Source organism: Chlamydotis macqueenii, chromosome 1 (genome assembly GCF_036417535.1).
Source record: "Chlamydotis macqueenii isolate bChlMac1 chromosome 1, bChlMac1.mat, whole genome shotgun sequence".
Taxonomy (NCBI): Eukaryota; Metazoa; Chordata; class Aves; order Otidiformes; family Otididae; genus Chlamydotis; species Chlamydotis macqueenii.
In genome coordinates, this window is record NC_141556.1 from 182,540,966 (window position 1) to 182,566,465 (window position 25,500).

The following is a 25,500-nucleotide window of genomic DNA, read 5'->3' on the forward strand; positions in this document are numbered from 1 at the left end:
CGTGTAATAAGATGATGTAATCATTGGAACATATAATTAAATATAGCCTGTATTTTCCAAATTTGGAACTGCTTTCTGCTAACCATGAAGATCTGACACAAATGTACGTATATTCATATAATTCAACTATACAATTCACTTAAGAATTCTGATTCTTAATGTTGAACACAGAAAAGCAGAAGGTACACTGCTTACTTAATAAAAATTGCCTTTGGTTATGATGGATTTTAGTAGAAACAGCAATTCACTTAAGATGCACAAACTTTCTTTTTCTTAGTGAAAAATATTGTCTGAGATGTACTGTGTACATTAACAACAACAACAAAAAAAAGTTTAGCAAACTTTCATTAGTATTTCCAACACAGGAAGTGCTAACTTTTGCTATTGAACTGAGCTGATTTAAGGCCAGTGTGCTCTTCCAGGTGTCAGAACTGCCCCTCACATCTTCCCACACCTTTTAATTACTGCTGTTCTGGGAGAAGAAAACATATTTTCCTGCCTCTCGTTTCCCACTAAGAACTACAAGCCAGTAAGACTTAAACCTTGCCTTGACTGAGCAGGCAATTGAACTCATGTGGTACGAATAAGCTGAAACAAAGAAAGGGATTTTTGGTACCTGCAGAAGACACTGGAAGTGTCAAAAGCTAGCTCAGCTCTTCTGCAAACTGGTTCCAAGTTAGTGACTTCTACTGTCTCTTGATTTACCCTGAAACTACCATAGCAAACATGTACCTGTCCTCATTTAAATTAAGGTAGATTTCAATAAACATGGACCTTTATGTATGCAGCCATAATTTCAGGCTTAAATAAGCTCATTTTTTAAAGGAACATTTAGATAATTTAAATGGAATATGTATTATGTGAAATTTAGTTTTTATTTGTCATTGATAAAAACCACTGTTTAAGTTGAACATGTTGACACAGCTAAGTCACTGAGCCTTTTCAGATACTCTTTAATAAAATATCTGGGAAAAAAAAAAGCCATCTTACTCTTGTAAATGGATGTAAATGGAGTAAATAAAGTAAAAAGAATTTTTAAAATAATCACCAAATTACTACATATCCTAGAACTTTACCAACTAACTGCTTTATTTCATCTTTCTTGGCAAGAGATAGGAGTGAGAATCTTTTTATTTTAAACTTCTCCCCTTTTCTTCATACAGCTTTCACTAAAATACTAGATTTTTGCGACAAGGATCTAGATGCCCCCACTTTAGTATGGCACACTTACAGTGATGAAGATAAACGTGAAGAAGTATTTCAATATTTCTTAATTGTTTTTTTTTTTCCCCCTATTAGTGAGCAAGGCTGGTACAAATAACTTGAAAACTAGACTTAACACAAGTGTCAGAGAAATGTATGAAAGTATTAAAAATAAAGATATCTGAGTCCTGAAATAAAAACTAACTAAAATAGAAGAAACCAGAATTTTTTCTTAAATGTTTTGACCTGTAATCTTAACCAAACATCAGCTTCAGTCAGGAGTTTAATATTTTCCCAACTTAATAAACTTCTAATCTCTGAAATAAAATCTCTGTGACACAAGCAATACTAAAATTAGCCAGTTACAGTGGTAGAATGGAATACCACTGCTAGAAATAGTCTTCTACAAACCTTTCTTTAATCTGTGGTGTACATGCCACAGAATATTTCAGTACTAGTGTTGGTATAAAAGCGTGCCAAAATACATCCTACCTTTTAAATCTGTTCATGAGGAACCTATTAAAAGTTGTGCATTATTACAGCTTAGCAAAATACAAGTTATTGTGGGATAATATAAAGTTGTCCTACAGCCTGTGCCATCCTGGTTAGAATGTCCATCCTTATCGAATGAAATAGGTACTAAAAATAAAATTTCTCCCAACAGCCAGTCTAACTAAAAACTGTATAAATATTTCACATGCAACATAAACACAAAAAGTTTGTGACAATGTTTAGTAGCGAAAGTACTAACTTCTATAATGTAAATTGCACCTTGCAGTCAAAGTAAACATCATAGCACCAAAAAAAAGCCCACAGACTTATAAAAATGTATATCACACTCAAGTTTAAAAACATGTAAAGCTACTTAGTACTCAGTGTGCAGGACCCTATCTCAATCTTTTTCAAGTGTGTCTTCTTTTTGATAAAAACAAAATGTGTCCAGAATTATGCACACTCTATACAACAAAAACTTTCCCTTAAGTAATTATTTTTTAATATTTATTATAATGAATATTGCATTTACTGAGTTCTTCACTTCTCACAGTGAAGCACAACCAACAAACTGGCACCAGGCTATCTTGTTCACTCATGACCTACTCTTTTATCTGCCCTGCACTAGATACTGCAGAAAACTTGTCAAGTGCCTCAAATTATCTGGGTTTCACTAGTTGTTTACAAGTATTTCCCATGTTTTTCTGAATCACTGCATAACTTCTGACATCACTACCCTTCTTCTCAATGAATTGCCTCAATAGTTCCATGCCTCTTGTATCTGTAGGACATCATAAAAAATTATTTCCTCAGGCACAACTGATCACTGCTGTCAGTAAAACCTGTTCTGAACACAAGCCACTTATAAAAAGGCCCTCTATTTCAGTTATTAAAAAAAAAAAATAAATCACAACTCTCTTGTTTCAATCAAAACAAATCCAAACACTTTTTAATAACTGCCTGGACAACTGCTTACTGAAGAAGAAAAAAACAAAACAAAACAAAAAACCCACAAAGCCATGTTGAATGTTTGAGTTGAACTTTTTTTTTTTTAAAATAATTTGGTTTCTATTGATTTTTAAAACCAGATTACTGGAAAAAATATTGATCTCTCATCACTCTGTCCGGTTCTCATTCATTGATTCTTCCCCTTACAAGTAACACCTCTGTGTGTACCTTAGAGTATTTTCACAGCTTAGATTCTTGGCTGTTCCTTAAAATAGTACGTAACATAGGTTTTGCTTTTAACAATTCTGTATTTTATGTATAAATATTATGCTTTATTTGATAAAGAGTTGTGACAGAACGTGATTTGGTGAAAAATCTGTATTTTTATGGATCTAACTTTCCATGAGTATTGCTATGATCTGCTTAAAAGCTATCAGTAGAATAGCAGTTTCCTAGTACAAATACAAAATACAATAGAATAAAGAATAAAATACACTACACATGTTGAGGTCTACTGTACTTCTACCACTACCCTAAAAATAAAGTGGCAAATTATCTGGTATCCAGTCCGTAATGAGTCCAGATTTTTGTTTTAGATGTCTACCTAGTGTTCTCACCACCACCCACTTCCCTACATATTCTAGCACCTCCAGATGCCCGCACGTTTCCCAACCTGCCAGCACTATCCCAAAGGCCTACCCTGCCCCTACGACACCAACAAATCTCTCCCTGCCTACTCACTCCTCCGGGCCCTTGGCTTCCCCTGTATCCCTGATGCCTTTTCACTAAACACTGCCAGCTCCGTCTGTTTCTCCTCAGTTGTCCTGTCAGTAGGGCAAGAAGCACCACGGCTCATTCTGAGCGACAGCCATGCTAATTGATTAACTAGTGCTCGTTTCTTTAGTGGGCATCATCTACTGCCAGGCAAAACAGCTGAATTCTCCCCCTGCCTTTTCATTCACAGGGACACTAATTTCAATCTATTCCTCCCTGTCACACAGCTGCTGATTTTGATTAAACCAGAAGAAACCTGATTATCTTTGAAAACCAGCAACTGAGGTTCACTGTGGTTGGCCAAAAAGGTAAAAGTTTATTACTGATGAGTGTTTGGCAGCAAGGTGAGAAAGAGATACAAACTGTGATTTGATAAGCCTGGTTTCCTTTTGAGATTAGGCTGAACAGAAAAAAAGTACTACCTTCATGCAAAAGCTTACTGAACAGGCCTAAAAGCTTAATGATTAGTAGACTTTAGGGCCACAAGGCACCTTAGACATTTACTGCTTGAAAACTGTCACACCAGTGCTGTTATTAGAAAGCAATCTCAGATGCAAACAAGAAAGAAGGCCTACCAGAAAAATCTCAGCTTTCCCAAACTCAATAGAGTTAGTAAAAAAGCCTATTTCCATTTTATCTGGACTAATGTGGCTTGCCTGATTAACATCTATCAGGAACATCAGGCAAATCTGGAGTCTGCAAAACAACATACAAAAGGTCTCAAAAACTGGCATTACATTTGCTATATATTAGCAGAAAAGCAGTAATAGCGCACGCCGGTAGTTATGGGTGGCATATACCAATCCAATGGAACAAGAGCAGAGTTCCTCAGGTTGCCCATAAGCCACTATTAGCATCAATACTTCTGACATTTGACACAGTCTGAAAACTGCAGGCAAGGGAGACAAAAGGCTATATTCAGGTCACCTGCAATCTAGAGCTGCAAGACCCAAATTCCCTATACAATCTGTGAGAAGAAATATGAGCAGCAACCAAGTTAGGCAGCCACAAGTAGACAACTTTCTTTATGCCTGCAGTTTTAGGTCTGCAAATCAGTTTGGTATTTTGAGCTTCACCAGAAAATGCCTTAGACTCATTGTGTTTGAAGGGACCTTTAAAGGTCATCTAGTCCAACCCCCCTGCCATGGACAGAGACATCTCCAACCAGATCAGGTTGCTCAGAGGTGGTCTAGCCTGGCCTGGAATGTTTCCAGGGATGGGACATCTACCACCTCTCTGGGAAACCTGTGCCAGTGTTCCGCCGCCCTCATGGTAAAAGTTTTTTCCTTATGTCCAATAGGAATCTACCTCTTTCTACTTTAAAATCATTACCCTTTGGTCCTATCAAAACAGGCCCTCCTGAAACGTTTGTCCCCATCTTTGCTATAAGCCCACTTTAAGTATTCAAAGGCCACAATAAGGTCTTCCCAGAGCCTTCTCTTCTCCAGGCTGAACAACCTCAACTTTCTCAGCCTGTCCTCGTAGGAGAGGTGCTCCAGCCCTCTCACCATCTTTGTGGTCCTCCTCTGGACTTGCTCCAATAGGTTCTTGTCCTTCTTATGTGGAGGCTCCAGAGCTGGACGCAGTACTCCTGTGCGGGTCTCATGAGAGCGGAGTAGAGGGGGGAGAATCACCTCCCTCGACCTGCTCGCCATGCTTCTTTTGATGCAGCCCAGGATGCGGTTGGCTTTCTGGGCTGCAAGCAGACATTGACAGCTAACACGGAGCTTCTTGTCCACCAGTATCCCAAAGTCCTCCTCAGGGCTGCTCTCAATCCATCCTTCACCCAGCCTGTATCTGTGCCTGGGAGGCATCCTAGCTCTGAATGCACTGTCTAAGCTTTGAGTAAATTGCTATGGGTTCCCTGCTTGCATAATCTTTATTGGAAGATGCTGTTGTAACTACACTGTAGAAACAATCCTGTAGATTGAAGACCACAATTAATCAGAGTGCAGAGACTAGCCTAATAATATGTTGATGTCACAGTAATCACAATATTCTCTTAACTGACTAGCCCTGATGCTCATATGCTCTCTCAGATAGCAGTAATCAATAGCATTTTTTTCTCCAAAACAACCGTGTCTTTTTGCAGAAGCAAAAAATTCCAAAAGTATGTGAAAGACATAACACAATAATACAAAAGAGAATGGAGCTGTGGAACTGCTGTAAGGGAAATTGTTTAACAACATGACTAACTTCCCTCCTTCCTTCCTAAGGTCCAGCAATTTTACTGACTCATTTCCCTCCTTCCTCTTTTTTCTCTACCTGAAGACCTAAAAGCTTCTTACTTTGGAATAACCATCATGTTTATATTCATTGTTTACATTTGGCTACTCCCAGTCTTTTTATTATTCAGATTGAAAAACAAGTTACAGTAAACAAAATGTTGCATCCTTTCAAAGAGACTGGGATCTTGAAAACAGATGTTACAGAAGAAATCAAAGCTGCATATTGAAGATTTTTTTGGATATTTACACTTGACTTTGAAAGAGGTGAAAGATGGGAAACTGCCCTGCTGATCTGTGCCCCATGACCAGGTTGACGTGACCATACTAAGCTGGTTAAGCAAAGGAGACAGAAGCAGAGAGTAAGTAAGTGCCCTTCAGACAACTAGCAATGCAGCTCTTCCAATCTCAATTAGATGCTGTTCACACTCAAAGGAAAAAAATAATTAAGCCATATGTTTCCACATCAGTTGGTGACAAGCCAGTGCAAACTTCAGATTACTTGGAGATAGAAGATGGAAGGAGGTTGGGATGGAACATAGGACCAGACAGAGTCGGAAGATGGGGAGGAGTTCATTTAACAATAACCCTAAGCCACCAGCTTTTCCACAGTACAGCAAATGCTCCTCAAGTTTGCAACTTTTCCATTTTAATTTCAAATGTAACTGTGTTTAAAGACATCAGTCCTATTATGAACATGGTACACATTCCTATCAGTTTGGTAAGCAAATATCTATCAACTGGTATTGGATTCTAATAAAATACTCTGCTTACGTGTTTATTTGGATGGATTCCTCAGCTTTTAGGTCTGAATTTTGTTAACTCTTTGTATAAAGTTACAAAGTTGTAATTATTTTTTCTTAATATTATTTATATCATATTATCACCAATTTACTGCGTCTCAAGACTTCGTTGCATGCTAGAGACTGCAGAGCGCAAAGTCTATCCTCCCCAGAAATCTAGATGAACTGAAGATTTTTTAAATTTGTAATTCTAAGCTGTAGGATCTAAATGTCTGTGTGCATGGACATATGTGAATATGTTCATGAGTACAAACACAAAACCATCAGGCAATCCTGTTACACTATGCAGTGTTAAACACAGGCACAGTAGGTCAAAGAATTTATGAGAAACTATATTCTAATTGTAATAATTACATTAATATTTCCATTACTCCTTTTTAAATCCAGGATTCAATAATTCAAGAAATAGTCTAGAAACTAATAAATTGCCTACTTTATGATTATAAGCAGACCAAAATAAGAGCACTGCTATTTCAAATAGCACTAAAATACTTCATATTTCAAATACTTCAGACAAAAAGTATCCTTCAATTTAAAAACACAGAAGTCATACTCTACTGTAACCTTTCAAAAATAATCATCATTAATTCAGAAGTCAAGATTTGCAGTTAAAATGTGTGTAGGAAGCAATCATGGTTCCTAAGTACCTGTTTGCTAAGTCGTTATCCATCTAATATTTTCCTTAGAAAAATTCCATCTATGACGTATTACTGTTATGCAGCAGGGTTGTTTTCACCCAGGAAATTAATAAAACCAAAAATTCTATAGCAGCATAAAGCTGCATTATTCTGGAAGTATTGTATGCTGAATACAGATTTTTTATAATGTAGGCTAGTATAAACATTGCATACTGTATTCAGAGTATAAATGTGACATTTTCTCTCATAGTGGAAAAACAGGCTCTCAGGTATCTTCTATATCTAAACAAACACACACAAAAAAATCTGCCTATGTACATCTGTGCTCCTTACCCTCAGACTATCTGAACATCTGAATATGATGATTCCTTCAAAATGCAAAACTTTTAATAAAAAAGATATAAAAATCCACGAGCAATAATTGCATCTTTTTCTAAAGCCTTCAAGCATTGAAAAATTAGCAGTGATGAACCCAAGTTTTCAATGAAATCTGATATACTATACCTGTAAATGTTTCACAATATTCACAACTTCTCTAGTTGAATAGGGATAGTTAATAACTCCTTGGTCAGCTAAGCTCCTCAGTTCTCCAAAAGCAGCTACCAGTTTCTGAAGAATTGGCTCTGGAACATCAGGACCATATTGTCTAAGCATAGCCAGTTCAGACTGTGGTTTGGGATTGTCAACAGCGTGGCAACTAAAAATGTCCCCTGAAAGAAAAAAAAAGCATACAGTTAAGTAATTGATAGAGAGATAGCATCACAACAGCCCCTTAGAGTTTCATATGCCACCTTAAAAGGAAAAGCAATGGCTCAAGAGGATGTCGAATATCTGCTTGTTAAAACAAAAGAAAAAAAATACTTTGAAAAATGTGAACGACAAATCTGCTACGATGAACATTGAGGTTCCTGGACACACGGAGATCTCTCCTGTCATTTTAATTAAGGTGATCACAAGGGAGAAATTAACTTCAAGAAGAAACACAAGTCAAATGAATGCATGGGGGGGGAAAAAAAAAAAAAAAAGAAGTTTTAAAGAAAGAATAACAGGTTGAATGGGACCAATTTGAGGATGCCTTCAAAACACCACAGGATGCAGGGAAATCTTGATATTCAGCAATGCTCTGACACAAACCCGAGAGGTCTAGAGGAAACACTGGATTTATCTTTTTTTCTGTCTGTCTTGAAGTATGGTAAGAAATCTGGCAAGATATTATTTCCATATACTTGCATTATATTGATTGCAATCATATAATCTGTAATACTGAGTTTATTCATTAAGGGTCCTTTAGCAGTTAGTACAAAACTTCGCAGAAGCAAGATCAGATCCTGCTGAAAAAGGACTTGTGTTAAAAGCAGAAAAGCCTCTATGCTTGAAAAAGAAAATTAACAGAACTCCAAAACCTCAACCAAGGCTCTACTATGTGGATGTGCCCGAAGGAGGCTATGACCCCATGGGAAGTCCATGCTGGAGCATGACTTCCTAGCAGGACCTCTGAGCCCGTGGAGAGAGAAGCCCACGCTTGAGCAGGTTTGCTGACAGGACTTGTGACCCCATGGGGGACCCATGCTGGAACAGTCTGTTGCTGAAGGACTGCACCGCGTGGAAGGGACCCATGCTGGAGCAGTTCGTGAAGAACTGCAGCCCATGGGAAGGACTCACATTGGAGAAGTGTGTGGTGGACTGTCTCCTGTGGGAGGGACCATCCACTGGAGCAGAGGAAGTGTGCAAGGAGGAAGGAGCAGAAGAGACGATGTGTGATGAACTGACCGCAACCCCCATTTCCCATCCCCCTGCAATGTTCACGAGGGACGAGGTAGAGAAAATAGGGAGTGAAGTTGAGCCTGGGAAGAAGGGAAGGGTGGGGGGAAGGTATTTTAAGACTTGGTTTTATTTCTCATTATACTACTCTGATTTTGATTGGCAATAAATTAAATTAATTTCCCCAAGTCAAGTCTGTTTTGCCTGTGACTGTAATTGCTGAGTGATATCCCTGTCCTTATCTCAATTCACCTTTCATTGTATTTTCTCTCCCCTTTCCTGCTGAGGAGGGGAGTGATAGAGCAGCTTGGTGGGTACCTGGCATCCAGCAGAGGTCAACCCACCACAATATATGTACAGAAGCTTTTTTTACTGCCTTTTACTGCAGTAGCCAAATTAAGTTCTAGTTGGGCTTTGGCCCTTCTGATTTTCTCCCTGCGTAACCTCACAAAATCCTTGTAGTCCTCCTGAGTTGCCTGCCCCATCTCACAAAGGTCATAAAGTCTCTTGTTTTTCCTTAAGTTCCAACCAAAGCTCTCTGTTCAGCCAGATTAGTCTTCCCCACTGGCTCGCCTTTTGGCACAGGAGGACAGCCTGCTCCTGAGCCTTTAAGATTTCCTTCTTGAAGAACATCCAGCCTTCCTGGACTCCTTTGCCCTTCAGGACTGCCTCCCAAGGGATTCTGTCAATCAGGCTCCTAAACAGGCCAAAGTCTGCCTTCTGGAACTCCAAGGTAGCAGTTCTGCTAACCCCTCTCCTTACTTCTCCAAGAATTGAAAACTCTTGTCATTTCATGATTGCTGTGCCCAAGATGGCCTCCAACCACCACATCACCCACAAGTCCTTCTCTGCTCTCAAACAATAGGTCCAGCATTCCACAAACTCCAAGAACCTCCCAAACTGTTTCTTCTCCACTATATCATATTTCCAGCAGACATCTGGTAAGTTGAAGTACTCCATGAGGACAAGCGCTAGCCATTGTGAGACCTATGTGAAACAAAGTATCAATATGCATAAGGACCTGCTCTCCCCATGAAATCTAATGAATAAAGACAGCCATTCTATTAATCAATTCCTTTAAAGATCACCACTTAATATGAATCACTTACCTAACGTGCCAAAAAAGTCATTACCCAAGAAAGGAAATCCGGGCCTGTTTGCTAGAACTATCATTCTAAAATCAGGATGAATCACTATTACATTTTCTCTCCCCTCTACATGAGCATGATCTGGAAAAGAAATAAAATTTATTAATTGCATATTTAAGCTTTGCGATTATTAATGAATTAAAAGAATATTATTAGATTAGAAGAACCATAATTCTAAGAAGAATTCTTCTAATCTAATTATACTTTTCTTAGAATTAGAAGAACAGTTACCAAAAAAGGCTCAGTAGGTTCTTAGCATGTCATTTAACCATAACTGGTCTAGGTTTCATTTTAAAGTTTTATAATTTGCTTCAGGAAAATATAACAGAAGTGTTTAATTAAAAAAAAAAAACAAACCAAAACATCCACTGTTCATGGGGTGCAGACTACCTGTCCTGTTTATATTTAATTTCACAAAAATGCTGAAGCCAACAGTGAGTAAAATGAATTTTTATATAGGTCTGACATTATCTGATCCGGGAACGCAGGACTGAAATTCCTCCTGGTTATTATAAAAATCTGTGAGAAGCCAGAGACACATGTGAAGCCTCTGTTCCTCCAAAATAAGTCAGACTGGCCCCATTGTACAAGCAAAACTCAAGTGTTGTGCCATTCGAGTGCTGAACGATTGCTCTACTCCTACTTAAACACTGTTCCCAATATTGTTAGAAAGAAACTCATTACCGAAAGTACAGTGTCTACTAACATCAAGAGGGCATTTCTAATACAGTCTTTCTTTGAAAAATAAATTAAAAAATTTTAGTTTCTGCAATTCTCATAAATTAAATTCCATTAAATTACAAACCACTTTCATCCTGCAGGGTATTTTGAAATAATACAAGCTTACACAATATTTGACTAGATGAAACCTTAACAGTTCAACCTCAGATATACTCTTATCTTAATCTCTGGATCTGATCAAATTATACCCCAACTATCCAGACAGGCGCAATGAAGACCACAATTTGGTCAACTAGATCTTTATTTCTTATGGTGAATGAGAAGTAGAGAGGTCAACTTGCAGGTTTGTTTAGGGTTTGTTTTTTTTTTTAAATTCCTCAGCAGCATTCACAAGAATAACAGTTTGAGAAAACATTTGTGGTTATTGCTAAAGTAGTTTATGAAGTAATTTTTTGAAACAAAAATTTAATACCTCATATGCTTAAAATAATTCTCTAGAGAAAAACAAAAATTACTGTAAATTCATTAATGGTGAACCTTTCAGCATCAAGTATTTTTTTCATCTGGACTCTTTTTCGGCTTTACTTAGTCCTGTAATTGCTGACAACCAGCAGCTTGTTACATTCTACTGTAATGACCAAAATTATTTCTATCTACTTACTGGCAACAATTCGCCTTCCATCTGACAAAACCATTTCCCCACTTTCTACTAACGTTTTTAAGATACAGGTAACATTTGTTGGTGCTTTGTCTGCCTCATCAATTACCAAAATATGTCCCAACTTCACTGCTTTTACCTAGAAGAGAAAAGAATCAACATCACAACCACCCAAAAATAACTGCAAGAAACTGCATTACTAATTTCTCAGTCAGTAGCAGTGACATCTTGCTGGCACTGAGACAAGAAAGGGACTCAGAACACGGATAAGCTATGACCAAACTGTAGCAGAGCGAAGAGGAAGCCGGTGAGACAAGAAAGGTGAGTGTTTCTCTTTCTTCAGGACAGGCATAGAAAGGGTTGTGCTACTCAGGAGCCTGACTGAGAACTGGAAGGCTGACAGAGAAGTGCAAAAGCAGTTTGCATCTAGACTGTCAACATGAAGCTGAAAGAACTAAAGAATGCTGCAACAGCTGTCTGGAGTCCAACTTAGCAGGTAAGTGTGAGATGCTCCAAAGAGGAGGAAAATACCACTCTACCAGTTAGAATGTGTTAGGTTAATACTAAATTATTTTCCATACTCATTTTGTGTGTGCAGACTCCCAGGACTATCGTCTTATTTGCATTTGGCACATCAAACATGGCAAACGTGACCAAAGTAAAAGTTAATTGAATGTTACCACACTGACTATGCCATCAAAGCAATCAAATCACAAAGAATTTTCTTATTTGAAAAGCCAGCATGTTTAAGTACTTGTTTTATATGAAAAATATTTCCAAATACACAATCCCAATGTTACTACTAACCAGTGGTGAATCTTCATATATAATAAGACCATCTTTAACAGAAGGCTGTAGGGTAAGGCTTTGTACAGTGGTATCCCTGAAATGTGGAAAAAAAAAAAAAGACAGTATTAATTAAAAATACACAGGAATTTTAGTTACAATAAAATGGAAAATGAATAAATGAAAAACTGAAGGCTCTCTTTTTCTAGAAGGAAAAAAAAAATAAAAATACATATATATATATAAAAATTTATTTTTTTAGAATTCTTGAAGAACTTGAACTGAGTACAATGCTGTGCCATCTTAATGGTCAAAGGCGAGTATTCCTTGTCTCTGGCAGGGCTTACATGGTAGTTCTAAATTTCTCAGAAATCCTGGAAAAAAAATCACTGAAAAATGAATCTGTATCTTTTGCATGTAGGCACATTACTACTGTTACTACTATTTTTAGTTAAGCATGCTTAAACTATTGTTTACAGGACAAATAAAGAAATCTCCCCAGAAGAACCAAACAGGAATTTGTCATATCTTAGTCAAATCATTAATGTTTTAGTTGCTCTTCTTCACATATCACCAAGAAAAAAAAAAAAACAAGACTAAAAATACTCATGTGGAATTCTAAAAATCAATTATTTTTAGTTCTATCTAAACCGTATCAGATGGAATAACTTTCACAAGCACTTGCTACATTTAAATAATGGACAGTGTAAGCTCTTAGATCAGACAGAGGCTTTAACAGCATAGTATTTCTTTTTGAAATTCTATTTGAGTTTAAATTGTTCAAATTACTTTTTTCCTTCAAGTTTAAAACAGTGTTAATTAAAATCTGTAATGACAATATTTCTTTATCTTCACTATTTTATTATATTTCAATCACCATTAAATGTACAGATAAATAAAAAACAGTTGCAATTCAGAAAGGTCCAGCAACAGACATCACCACACTGGATTTAGCTATATAAATTATGTCTGTAACCTAGGGAAAATCCCTCCTGATTGTATGAAATGCTTGTCAAAACCTTTGTCAAGATCCATAAAATCAAATCCATTTACCTTGAAGTTCAGAGGGATCAATGAGCTAAGGAATAATCTAGAGGTATGTAATGACAGAAGGTTCCCATGATTCCCATGGCTGCATGGGCAATGGGATGTGCAATTCAATGTTAGGGCAAGCAGGCTATGCCATCCCTTTCCTCCCGTATTTCAAATTTTTGGATTAGTCTGCTTCAACAGAATGAAGGAGAACCTCACTTACGCTGCTTGGGATCCACATGCTGGTCGATAGGCAAGTTCAGTAACCTGTGCACTGCATGTGGAATTTGATGCAACAAAAATCTCTTACCTTTCACAGCCATGTCATAGAACAAAACTGCTTGCTTAAGCTAAGCTGACTCACTGTTTCAAATATCCACCTTAGTTCTACTTTTAATTTTGTAACACCTTTTAAAAAAAACAATATTCTGATAAGCTCCACGGGTACAGGAAATCAGACACAGCACTGGTTGCAGCAAACTATTAAATGGTCAGCTTTGAAATGCAGTTTTAAACTGACAGCATAACATCCACATTTCCTTCACTTGACACTGCTGTCAGTAGGATTTCTCTCCCTGATAGATAATAATTCCTGTTTAGCTTTAAACTCATTATAAATTTATGCCAACATTTCCCATGCACAGGAATAAAGCATAGGGTGGGCAGTGGGATTTTTAATGTTTAGGTATTTCAGCTGAACTTTAAGGAGAGTTACAAAGGTTAGAAAGCTAGGACCACCTTCACTTCATTTAACCCCATCAAATGTGGCCTGTCACAAGCAGCAACACTCCTCAAAACAGTTCTACTCATATTCTATTCACTTGCAACATGTCATTTTTAAACCACTAAAATAAGCAGTATTGTTTGCCTATTATTTTAGAAATTCTACCATGGACATAAAAACAAAGCTTCTACTGTCATCCTGCTTGTCTATCCATTCCTATCCTGGGCAGAGAAATCAATAATGGATCCAAAAATAACAATAAACAAATGACTTTTGTTTTTTGAACACAGATTATTTAGGGACTAAATACTCAGACTGTATGTATCAACCTACCTCCATTGCCAGTTATAATTTCTGGTTCAAGCCTATACAGTCACAGATGTAGAAGAATTTTAAAATGTGTAAACCACATTCTAACATATATGAAGGCACAGTCACAGGTTACTAATTAGTCAGAAATAACTCATGAAAAAATGTTCTAAGGAATTAATCCAAGAAGAAAGGGGGAAGGATTTGTCAAACCTGAACTGTGACCTCTTTAAGGGAATAGAAAGGTGAGAAAGTGGGGGAATCTAAGGGAAGTATAGGCCAAGAACAAGGTAAACGAAGATGAAGCATTACAGAATGCTTTACAGATCATGAATTTGCATGTAGCAGCCAAGACACGAAAAAAATAAAGTCAACAGAGCATGGCAGGAAAGGAAGATCTGTGGTGGTGGCGTGAACGGGCACAGGTGGCAGTGGAAGAAGAGACACAAATGTCAAACAACATTTTACCGCAACACAAAATAGTGTATTTTACTTTTGGTGAGCTAGTTAATCCTCCGGCTCTGCAGAAATTACTCACAAGCCCCTGATACGAAATACTAACTTGTGCCTAGTAATACCAGCAGCCCACAGAAATCCTTGGGATGATCTCATTCTTCAGGGAAGACAGAATTGATCATATCTTCAGGAGAAATAAACACTAAAGAGTTTACAGCTACTTAAGCACTAGTATGAAAGTTGCAGGAATCAGAAAAAAATTGTGGAAGGAATAAAAATGAACAATCAATTGACATTCTAAATACAATTTCTAACTTTTTAAAATTTTATCTGTGGTTCCCTCCTTTCTTCTCCTTTCTTGTTTTTCAGCTTTAGTATTTATAAGGAATATTTCAGGGGATTCACAATGTATTGTAGAAGCTAAATATATGGCTAAATATTAATTCCACTGGCTTGATAACGTAAGTGAATGCAAAACTCCTGTACTTGCTTAGGCTATTAAATCTAGCCATGTATAAAAGAATGATTTTGCCAGGGTTAGTACAGATAAATGTTATTTTCCTCTCAAAATAATAAGCTATGCAATTAGATGTCATTAATTTCTGTTCTTTAGAAGCCTAACATGACCTAAGCAGAGTAAAGAATGTCTAAAAATAATTTGTCTCCTTTGATTTCTTCTTCTGAAGTTCCCACTTTGTAAGGAATTATGGAAATGTAAAGACAGTGAAAGACAAAATAATAAAAATATGCTAAGTCTGAAATATTTCTGAACAATATAGTATGCAGATTTTCCTAAGTGTAAAATATGTCTGGCACTTAAAACATTAGACTGTAGAATTTCACTCCCACAGGAAAGGAACTAAAAACTGTAATTCACATTCACTTATTAATATTAGCATCTTACCATTAACTAGGCTCTAACAAAGACATGAACATCAAAACCTCCTAATTTCATCACAATTGGCAACCAAGATGAAAATAGTTCTGACACAAAGAAGCAAGACTGTGGGAATGCAGAAGTAGGTGAGAAAAACTGTCTGACATACTGTCATCCTACTCAACTGAACTAATTTATCTTCTGATTGTAAAAGAAAAATACAAAAATCTTGCTAATATATTTCCTAAGAATGTATTTTTATTTTTATCAAGCATGCTGTCCTCATGAGCTCTCTATTAAAAAAAAAAGAAAAAAAACCTGCTACTGAAACTAAGCAACCCTTCTGACAGTACCACTCAATTCACAGTAGACATTCTGAGAATTCTTTTGATGTTTTTGATGGTTTTTTTTTGTTTATTAGCTCACATCACTGCCTTGTATTCATTTTTTTTTTTGCTACTGGTGCATTATTTACCCTAAAGGCAGCATTTTCTGAGGTCTATAGACTAACTCGAACATACTAGTCTGTGACAGTTACTATTTCTTTGACAGCAATCCCTTCTTTCCAGGGAAGAGCTACAAGAGGCGGCAGGAGAAATTTCCATCAACTACAGAGACTGTTCCACTCTGTTCTGTCCCTGACAATTCTCAAGTTTTAACCAAATTGTATGAAATAACTGAATTGAAAAAATTACTCCAAAAAGAGAAGAGAGGAGCCACACCTGATTACTATTTCATTGTTTAGAATTCTCCTCTACACAAATACAGCGAGTTCAGCATTTCTTATTCCATTCATTGGAGACAGAAACTTTCTCCCAGGCTCTTTTCAAATGAAAATCTGGAGTTGTTTGGAAAAGCTAAATATCTCTATCAACAGACCTTGAAGCAGGGTAGGATGGGAGGCAAAGTCAGAAAGAATGAACATCTCCAAGCATTCCGGATATCCTATGGTGAGACACAGGAGCTGAAACTAGTCAGGAGGGAAAAGTAAGGAAGAAAGGAGAATGATGTTCCTCTTCTCTTGAAATCTGTGTTAGTTCATCTGGAGGACAACCTGGCTGAAAGATGCTTCTTTAAAGAAATGAAAATAATGCACTAAATTTTTTATTTAAAATGTTAATGCTGTCTACATGACACATCTGTAAATATTAATGGTATGATTTGACACTTATCCTCCCCAAAATGTTGAAATGTAAACACCAAACCAGAATTGGATCCATTTTATAATTTACTCATTGTCATCTAACTTAAGGAAAGGAAAAGGTATTCCAATGCTTCATATTAAGACTTGAGTCCCCAAGGAGGCTTATGCCCAAATACAGGACACAGTGTCAGGACCTCAGTTAACGTTACAAACATCTATATTCACTGGAATTACTCCTTCTTGACAAGTGCTGAAGAATACTGTCCTGGCTTTTGTATATACTTCCACTGAGGCTGAAAGGGTAAGAGAATATCTATGGAAGGTAACCTCATGTTTTAAGGGTTGGTGCTCACAGTAACAAGCTTAGATAAACCAGATTTAGGTTTGGCCTTCCTCTTATTCTCCAAATGGAACTTTATGGTAGTTGAAAGAAAAAAAAATCCGATACACAGAATATATGCTCTAATAATTGTTGTTCTTAATTTCTGTGAGGTATCAATCTATCTAAATACCTAATACATACAGATGTGTATCTTCTCAATTACTTTTCAATCAGACATGAATATACCTATCTGCTGTGACCTAATTTCAAGAGTATTCTAAAAACAATTAGGTCAAGGGCAAACTGAAGCTGTTAATTGGTTAGCTAATCCACTCATGGATTATCCTGATGAAGAGTAGGCAATCTTAACACAAAGAAAGAATTTGCATGATTTTGACATTTACAAATTAATTTCTTTAGCCAACCTATCATACAGCTACACCTTTCTATGATCTGACCACTATGTTTAGAAAATTCTGAAATATTTGAAAATCCAATCAGCTGTTTCATTTTTTTTTCTGTTAAAATGACACTGTAAAGGCTTTTTGACTTATCTGTATGCACTGATAATTAAACACCCTTTTTTCTTTTCCTTCTAGGTTGTTATAGCACATATTTGCTTATACTCCAAATATTTTGGGGGATTTTAAAGGTACCCATTATTCAGTATGACTGTGGGTAGCAGAACAAAGGCTAAAGGGAATTATATGTTTAATTCAGCTTACATGCTTAAATCATGTTACAGAATTACTTATGTGATCCATCCTTCAAAACGAGATGCAACGTTTTCACATAACTTGTTATAACAACTTAAGAAATTCACTCATACCAATTGTAAAATCCATAAAAGAAGAAACACAACAATCTACAGCTCCTCTTATGGTGTATAAAAATACATTTCACTGAGTAAACAGTGAGAAACTGTTACTTGGGCTTTAGAGGAAAATGAAACAATGGGGTCTTCTAACCTAAGCTATTTCTCCATAACAGCCACACCGCAGGATATTCAAGCTGAATTCAGTTCCTACAGAAAGATAAATGAACTAGCTCTCTAACACCTACAGTTGACAATAGCAGAGTCAGTCAGCTTATGAAAAGCTAACATTGGAAACAGAGAGCATTCATTAGCTTGCAGGAACTCTCGGAAGCTTTGCAGTGTAACTCTGTATTGACTGAAAATGCATTTAAGAAAAGAGGGAAAAACAAGAGTAAAAAACCATTAAAATACTTACTATATGCTAGCCAATACATTCAATTCTTCACAACATAAACCTTCATAACACAAATATGTCATCTCCTTACTTATTTCTAAACCTAAGCTGTAGAATAAAGCTCACACTATTAATATAATATATAAGGTTACGGTTTACAACATTAAAATAAAATGCTCTAGGCATATACATTCATGACTCAAAATAATGAGGAAAAATTATCTCGCCCTTTTCTGTTTCTGCTGACATACAAATATAAAACATGCTGACATACAAATATAAAACATACACCCATCTTCACTGTGTTCAACGGATTTCTCTAATAAACCAGTGCTCAAGAGCACTTGCTTCAACACCAGTCCACTACAGAGACAGCTTTTCTGGGTTGACATTTTTAAAAACAGACCTGCACAGCTATATCAGCATTCAAATTGTTTTACATAGTCCTATTGTCTTTCAAGAGAAGATAACCAAATGCAATTCTGAGAACAAGTACAATATAAATCTACAGTATCAGGTGTTCATCTGTATCTTGGGCAAAGGAAGTTATTCCTTCTGAAACAACTTTTTAAATTGGAATCTAAAAAAATCTGAAGTCAATGAAGCTGAAAGGGTAGTTTTAAATTATCTCAATAGGAGAAACAGGTAATTAGATTTTATACTGATTACCTGTGCTGAAAAAAAAAGCGAAAGAAAATTAACATCTGAAGATTAATGGACAGTTTGTAGTAAGTATTGCTTGTAGGGACACCATAAGCTCATTTTCCTATCCCAAATCTCTCCATTAATTTGATTGTTAAAGATCACAGTAAAATTACATTTATTTTGAAAAGGATAACGTATGTAAACTCAGTTAATTTTGGGGAGAAAAGATCATTGGATTACTGTAATTTATAAGAGAACTAGAAAAGGCACAACACAAAATGTAGCAGATTTTTTAAATAAACCCTGTATCACACTTTCCAATCATCAGTCACTAGAAGAAACACAGTAACTTTGACAGGAAAATGCAATACTATAGCTAAAGTATTTGAAAGGATATGTAACATTAGGAAAACCAGAATAAGGTAGTGCAATGTCTTCTAAAATAACAGTAAGGTTACCAGATAACAAATAGAATTTCCATAGCAGTTTGTATTCTGCTGACAGTGGTAATTTACAACAAAGCCTAATTGCTTTAGTATGCATGTTAATACATAGAAAAGTCGAAAACAAGTTATCAACTTGTAAGAAAAGATACCACACAGAGAACTATGATTTAATATGGCTCATTTAAAGTCACAAATCCTCAGGCAAGAACTACAATTTCTAATAGATTCATTTAAAAGCTAAAGAAAAGTTCCTACATTCTTTACTTTTATGAAAAGGCATCAAACCATATTCATAAGCAGCTTCAACTTTTTAGGCATTACAGAGAACACTACCCATACACCAAAAAAAGTCCTCTTTTCGTCACACGACTTTATGAAGGCTTGTATTCTCTTTTTGGACAATAAATTGTCTAATTTCCCAGAAGAATATTTTCTTGATACACAGAAAGGGAACACTTGAACAGAACTAATTGTTTCATGTCTTCTGCAAACTCACTGAGGCTCCAAGCAGCAGAAAATCCATTCATAAACCATCAATACATTATTGATGCAGATTACACTGCAGTTTGCTCATCAAAGGCTTCTATTTCTGTAAGTGATGGTGATGTTCTTACACAACTAAGTAATTGCTGATCTATATACTGAAGACAATAGAGCTGAGGTTGATGAGTTTTACCTATCACGGCTTCAGTGGCCGCATGTAGTAGCTCAGGGGGGATCCACTTATCCCACAAACTGGGAGTAACCAAATTTCCATTGCATTGGAAAGTATCAGTACTTTCCATTCCTGAATGTATTGAATCACGCAGAGGAACGCCTGTGGCAGACACACTGCAGAGAAGATGGTGGGCTGCAATTTCTGCATTTCTTACAGCTGATGTATGGTTGAGACAGCATGAAGCCAGGAAACATTCCAGAAACATTTCTGCTTAACAACTGCTCATTATTTACACTCACATCATAACAATAAGTAAATGTTCTAGAAGTTATCAAACTTAATCTCGTTACACAAAATGTTCTTATTTTTCTTGTTCTGAAAACAATGACTACGAAGCTGTTTCTTAATTACCCTTGGCTTTAACTACTGTTCCACACCAACACATTTGAGCATCAGCTAAGGACACCGCAAATGGACTCCCCACATGGAACAATCACTGCTGGATCATCTAGTTTTATGAAGACAAGATAAACTAATTTTTAATTTTTTTTTTCTCCTGCTGAACAATTTTGATTTAGCGAGACACCTTACTGTAACATACCTAGAATAAGAGCTAGCTGGAGTCACCCAGCTGCCACCTTGCAGAAACGGTTGTTACATCATAGAATCACAGAGTGGCTGAAGGTGGAAGCTGCCTCTGGAGGTCATCTGGTCCAACTCCCCTGCTCAGGCAGGGGCATCTAGAGCCAGGTGTCCAGAACTATGTCCAGACAGCTTTTGCATGTTTCAAAAATCAAGGATTGTAATGTATACCAAACTTTAAAGAAAAACGACTGACATAGAAAAATTAAAATTGTGCCTTCCTGAACCAAGCTGATATGCTGCTTGGAACACAGATGTTGTTTCCACAATTAATTGTTCTTAAAGGTACTACCAAGACAGAAAGGCTTTTGCTTGCTGTCAGAGCAATTAGGAGAACAACTCAGAATGGCAGAGGATAATTTCAGAGGGTTCCTGTTGCCAGTTGCTCTCTTTGGTTACATGATTTAAAGCCAATCCAACCCTAGCAGAACAGAGGTGGCAGCTTTCACAGGTCTTGAGTTCACACTGTGTGTTCTCCACACTATTTTTCCAGTTCTTCTGAGTTGCTTAAATTAAGACTTCAGATGAGAATAAATTAGACGTAAATCTTTTTTTTCTGTTTTTTTTTTAAGCTCATGTATTAAAAGGCTCATGCATTTAATGAAAGCTGAGATCAGATAACACCATATGACTCCAAAATCTTGATATACATATTAATCCAAATGCCTCTAGCATGTAAAACTTAGTGCCTCATTTATACTAGTAGAAACTAAACTACTATAAAAAGTGAGTCACTGAATTTTACATCTTCCTAGTCAGAACCTAAGCTTTTAGGAAACTTTCTCTTAGAAGTCTCTTCACAATCCAAAAAAGAATATATATTTTTTTTTAAGTGGAGCCATAAATCAAGCTTGCATTGGGAACAAAAGGATAAATACTGTGGCTCTGTAACATAGTCTCCACAAAAATAGTAACTTCAAGGAAGAGAAATCATTGTCATTAAAATTTTAAAAAGCAGATTGACAGTATGACTTGATTCCAAATAGATGCAAATCTAAATATTTAACTGACAGGTAAAGGCCATTTTACTCCAGCAAAATCATTATTTGTGTGCAATTAGTTCCCAATTTGACTACAAGAGAGATAAAATTAATCTTTTTTTCTTTGATTGCATCAAAGGAGCCAACAGTCTAAAGTCCATGATGCTTCATTCTGACATTTTTATGCAGGAGAGCTGGGAGCTTACATTTTTATATTTATCTATTACTCTTATCAGTGCTAAGAAGGATTTTATAGTCTTAACTGGGCACATGTTCTTGCCTGAGTCTTCCCTAAAGCTTTATATGTTTTTTTCTTCCTTTTCTGGAATCCTCTTGGTGCAACAGACTTTGTAATTTAAAGCAAGATATTATCAGTTTCCACGAAAATCTTTTTCCTGATTCATAGAAATTTGTTTTACAGATATACAATTTAGTCTACCAAATTTGGCCTCATATTTCTGCACTGAACCACTGGCAATTTCTTTCCATGTAACTCACATGAGAGAGAGCAAAAGTAGTAAGGTTAATAAAATGATGAGGCTTTGCAGGGTTGACACATTCAGCAGCAACACAAATACCTGACTCTGGTACGTGTTTAATTAAGAAATTAATTCACATCTCTTATTGGCCTGCGACTGCACAGAGCTCATAGATTTTCACCTTTCTAGTAGCATCATGAATGCTTTCAAGGTGAAAGTAACAAAACCCTAATAATATTAACAGGCAGTATAATAGTAATATTAATATTAGGCAAGACAACACCATTGCATGTTCTGTAATGTGCAGCCAGTGTCCTGGGTGCATAAAATTGAGAGATCCATTCCTGAGAGGTAAATGAAATTTAGGATTTCTCTGTTCAAACTTGTAGGAAATGAGCGACTGTGAAACCCAAGCAGATCTAAGTTCTTCCTTCAACATGGAAAAGGAGCCACATGCTTCATAAGCGCAGTCCTAGAGAGAACCTGTGCAGAGCCTACCCCAAATGATCCATTTCAGGAAGAGTCCTATACTCCCACAATTAATGTGATGAGAGAGTTGGTCAGCTCTTGATCAGCTCCTAATATTAGGAAGTATGTAAGAGGAAGTAGCCAACTTTTTAAATAATTTATAAGCAAACATTTTTCTTAAATGGTTTCCTTCTTAAATCTAATCATAGCTTCCTTCCAGTCAAGATTTTCAGTTTTATAGTCCCAAAATTATTTATAAGCCTTAACAATTTCCAGAAAACAAAACCTCTCAATGAGGTGCTGGAAAAAAGGTTAAGGATAAGGATTTATAACCTCTATAAGCAATTCAAACCTTAAGGTCATGCTGACCCTTCCATTTGAGTCAGTGGTAAAGCAAGTAAATACAGGTGTCAGAAAAGATGTTTAAGGAAAAGCACTCTCTTTTTTTTCTGTCTTCTACCTCCTCTCATCCGGCTCCTGGTAGTAGCTCGTTGTCTGTAAGGCAAATATTCCCTGCTTGAATGTCACTGCATATATGTAGTGTTAGATCAGGAGAACTCCTTACACTACTTCACTAACACAGCAAAAAAAAAAAACCAACTCAAAACCAACCAAACAAAACCCGACAAAAACCTCACCACTCCAACCAAACAAACATTATCAAACCAGGTTTAACAGCATTTTTAGTTCTTTTATGTTCCTGTTTGTTGGCAAAAAGGGGTAAGGTATTCTATAAAAGACACCTACATAAATTACATTGCATAACAAAATGTACTACACTACATTGTAGAGTATTTCCCCCCTTATCTACCGCACAAGCTGTTGAAGTAAACATCTCTGGAATATCTTCATCATTTTGGCACTTCAATATAATTTAAAAGACAGTTTTTGAAAAATGGCAACTAGACTAATAAATCAGAATACTTCTGAAATTCAGTCTAATTATTTTTGTCTATTATTTATTCACTACTTTTATTTATTACATAACAGTACATTTTAATAAACATCTTCATGCAACAGGACGAGGGGTAATGGTTTCAAAATAGAGGGAGGTAGATTCAGATTAGACATGAGGAAAATAATTTTTATAATGAGGGTGGTGGAACACTGGAACAGGTTGCCCAGAGAGGTGGTGGATGCCCCATCTCTGGAAATATTCAAGGCCAGGCTGGATGAGGGTTTGAGCAATCTGATGTAGTTGGTGACGTCCCTGCTGCTTGCAAGGGTGTTAGACTAGATGACCTTTAAAAGGTCTCTTCCAACCCAAATTATTCTGATTCTATCAGTTTTAAAGCTCTTACAGTTTTCTCCACTCCAGGAGTTTCTTCTCTGGCTACATCTTAATTATAGCCACCAACAAAGACACTTTATAGCTAAGGATATATCTCTCTACTCCAAAATGGATACCATTCAGTTGCAACACCCATTCAGTATTGGCATTTTTATACATACATGCATATTACTTCTTTTATCACTAATTATATGAAGCAACAGTTGAAATGGGCAAGTTCAAAAAGCCACGTTGTCATTGTCAGCCATTTTCCTACAGATTTGCTACCTCACTAGAAACTCAGAGCCTCAGGATATGCAGCTGACAAGAGCACACTTATTTCCAGAGAGACTAGTTGAAGCGGAACTAGAGAGTCTGCAACCCAAATTCCAAGAACTAATGACGTACCATTTGTCAGACATATTACTGAAAGGGCAGAGAATGTCCACCTTCATCTGACACTGAATCGTCTCCACATGTATCATGAAGAAAGCAGTAAAATTATTTCTTTCCCCTACAAAGCAGTCAACTAAAATGCATGCTTTGAATGTTCAATTGTTCTAGATTCATAATCCAGGTATATGGGCATAATTAAAAGTATGATATTTACAAACACCTTCCCATTAGCACGCGTAATGGTATTGATGGTAGCTATCCAGGAAATCTGCAGAAATACCCAAGGCTATTGAAGATGGAGTGCGCATTCTAGCATATTTTCTAATAAAATGCATCCATACCATAAGCTACTGACTGCATTTCTGCCCACAAAAAGCTTAGTAGTGAACTGGTCTGCAGATTTTTTGCAAGCTTACTCTTATTTTGTTTTGCAATCCAGAAGTGTGCACTAACACGATAATCCTTGTTTAAATGCCCTATAAAGTTTATCAACATATTACATGGACTGGGTTCTTCACAAGCTATTTCAAAATGTCACCCAGGATACAGAAATCTCCAAATTTTCTATATTCAGGAATTATTTTTGTAAAACTTCATAGGGCTACTCATCATTTTCTAGTTCAATCTATCTCTACAACCCCATCACCATAAACAGTACTTTACAAGTTTGTCTTGAACAGACAGAAAAAAAGGCACTTTTTTTTTCCCTTGAGATGCATCAACTAGTACATTGTAACTAGCATATTCTACAATTCCACCATCATGCCACACATTGCGCGTATAAAACATTCTCCTGAGCTAGCTGAATTTACATTAAAGTACTGTTCTGTCTGACCACATTTCACTGGAGAACAACTTTTCAAAAAGACATACACTCTGAATGACTGAAATACAGTAGTGGTAGTATTTAGTGAAATAATGGAATTTGCAAAAATGATAGTGTATTTTATCCAGAAGGAGAGGGTGGCTGCTCCAAGCAGAGAAGATGGCAGGAAAGTTAACACAAAGCTGAAAATAGCAGGTCACAAAAGCATTATTTAGGAAAGAAGTGATGGAAGTCTAGAAGAGGAAGCACAAAAGAAAACAGCAATAGGGAAGTGATGAGAAAGAGCTATCCAAGTATCAGGAATAGAAGGTCAAGACATCTGAAGACAAAAAGCTGGGGGAGAAAGAGAGAAAATGTTACAGACACTGTGCTGTTAAAGGGCAAAATATCAAAGATGTACATTTTTATTAGCACTATTTAAAAACAATGATTATGGAAAGAGACAAGGCGATGAAGCTAGGAAGTTGAAGACAGGGGTAAAGATATAGGAATGAAGCT

General features: G+C 36.5%; 1 protein-coding gene across 1 annotated transcript in view; it reads right to left on the bottom strand.

Annotated features, from left to right (window-relative positions):
- VWA8 (von Willebrand factor A domain containing 8) overlaps positions 1 to 25,500 on the bottom strand; it is a 193,396-nt gene that overhangs the window by 75,865 nt on the left and 92,031 nt on the right. Inside the window, exons 22-25 of the mRNA XM_086771807.1 lie at positions 12,139 to 12,214; positions 11,335 to 11,470; positions 9,954 to 10,073; positions 7,588 to 7,793 (exon numbers count right to left, since the gene is read on the bottom strand). Of these exons, the coding sequence (XP_086627933.1) occupies positions 7,588 to 7,793; positions 9,954 to 10,073; positions 11,335 to 11,470; positions 12,139 to 12,214 (538 nt within the window). The remainder of the gene's footprint in view (positions 1 to 7,587; positions 7,794 to 9,953; positions 10,074 to 11,334; positions 11,471 to 12,138; positions 12,215 to 25,500) is intronic.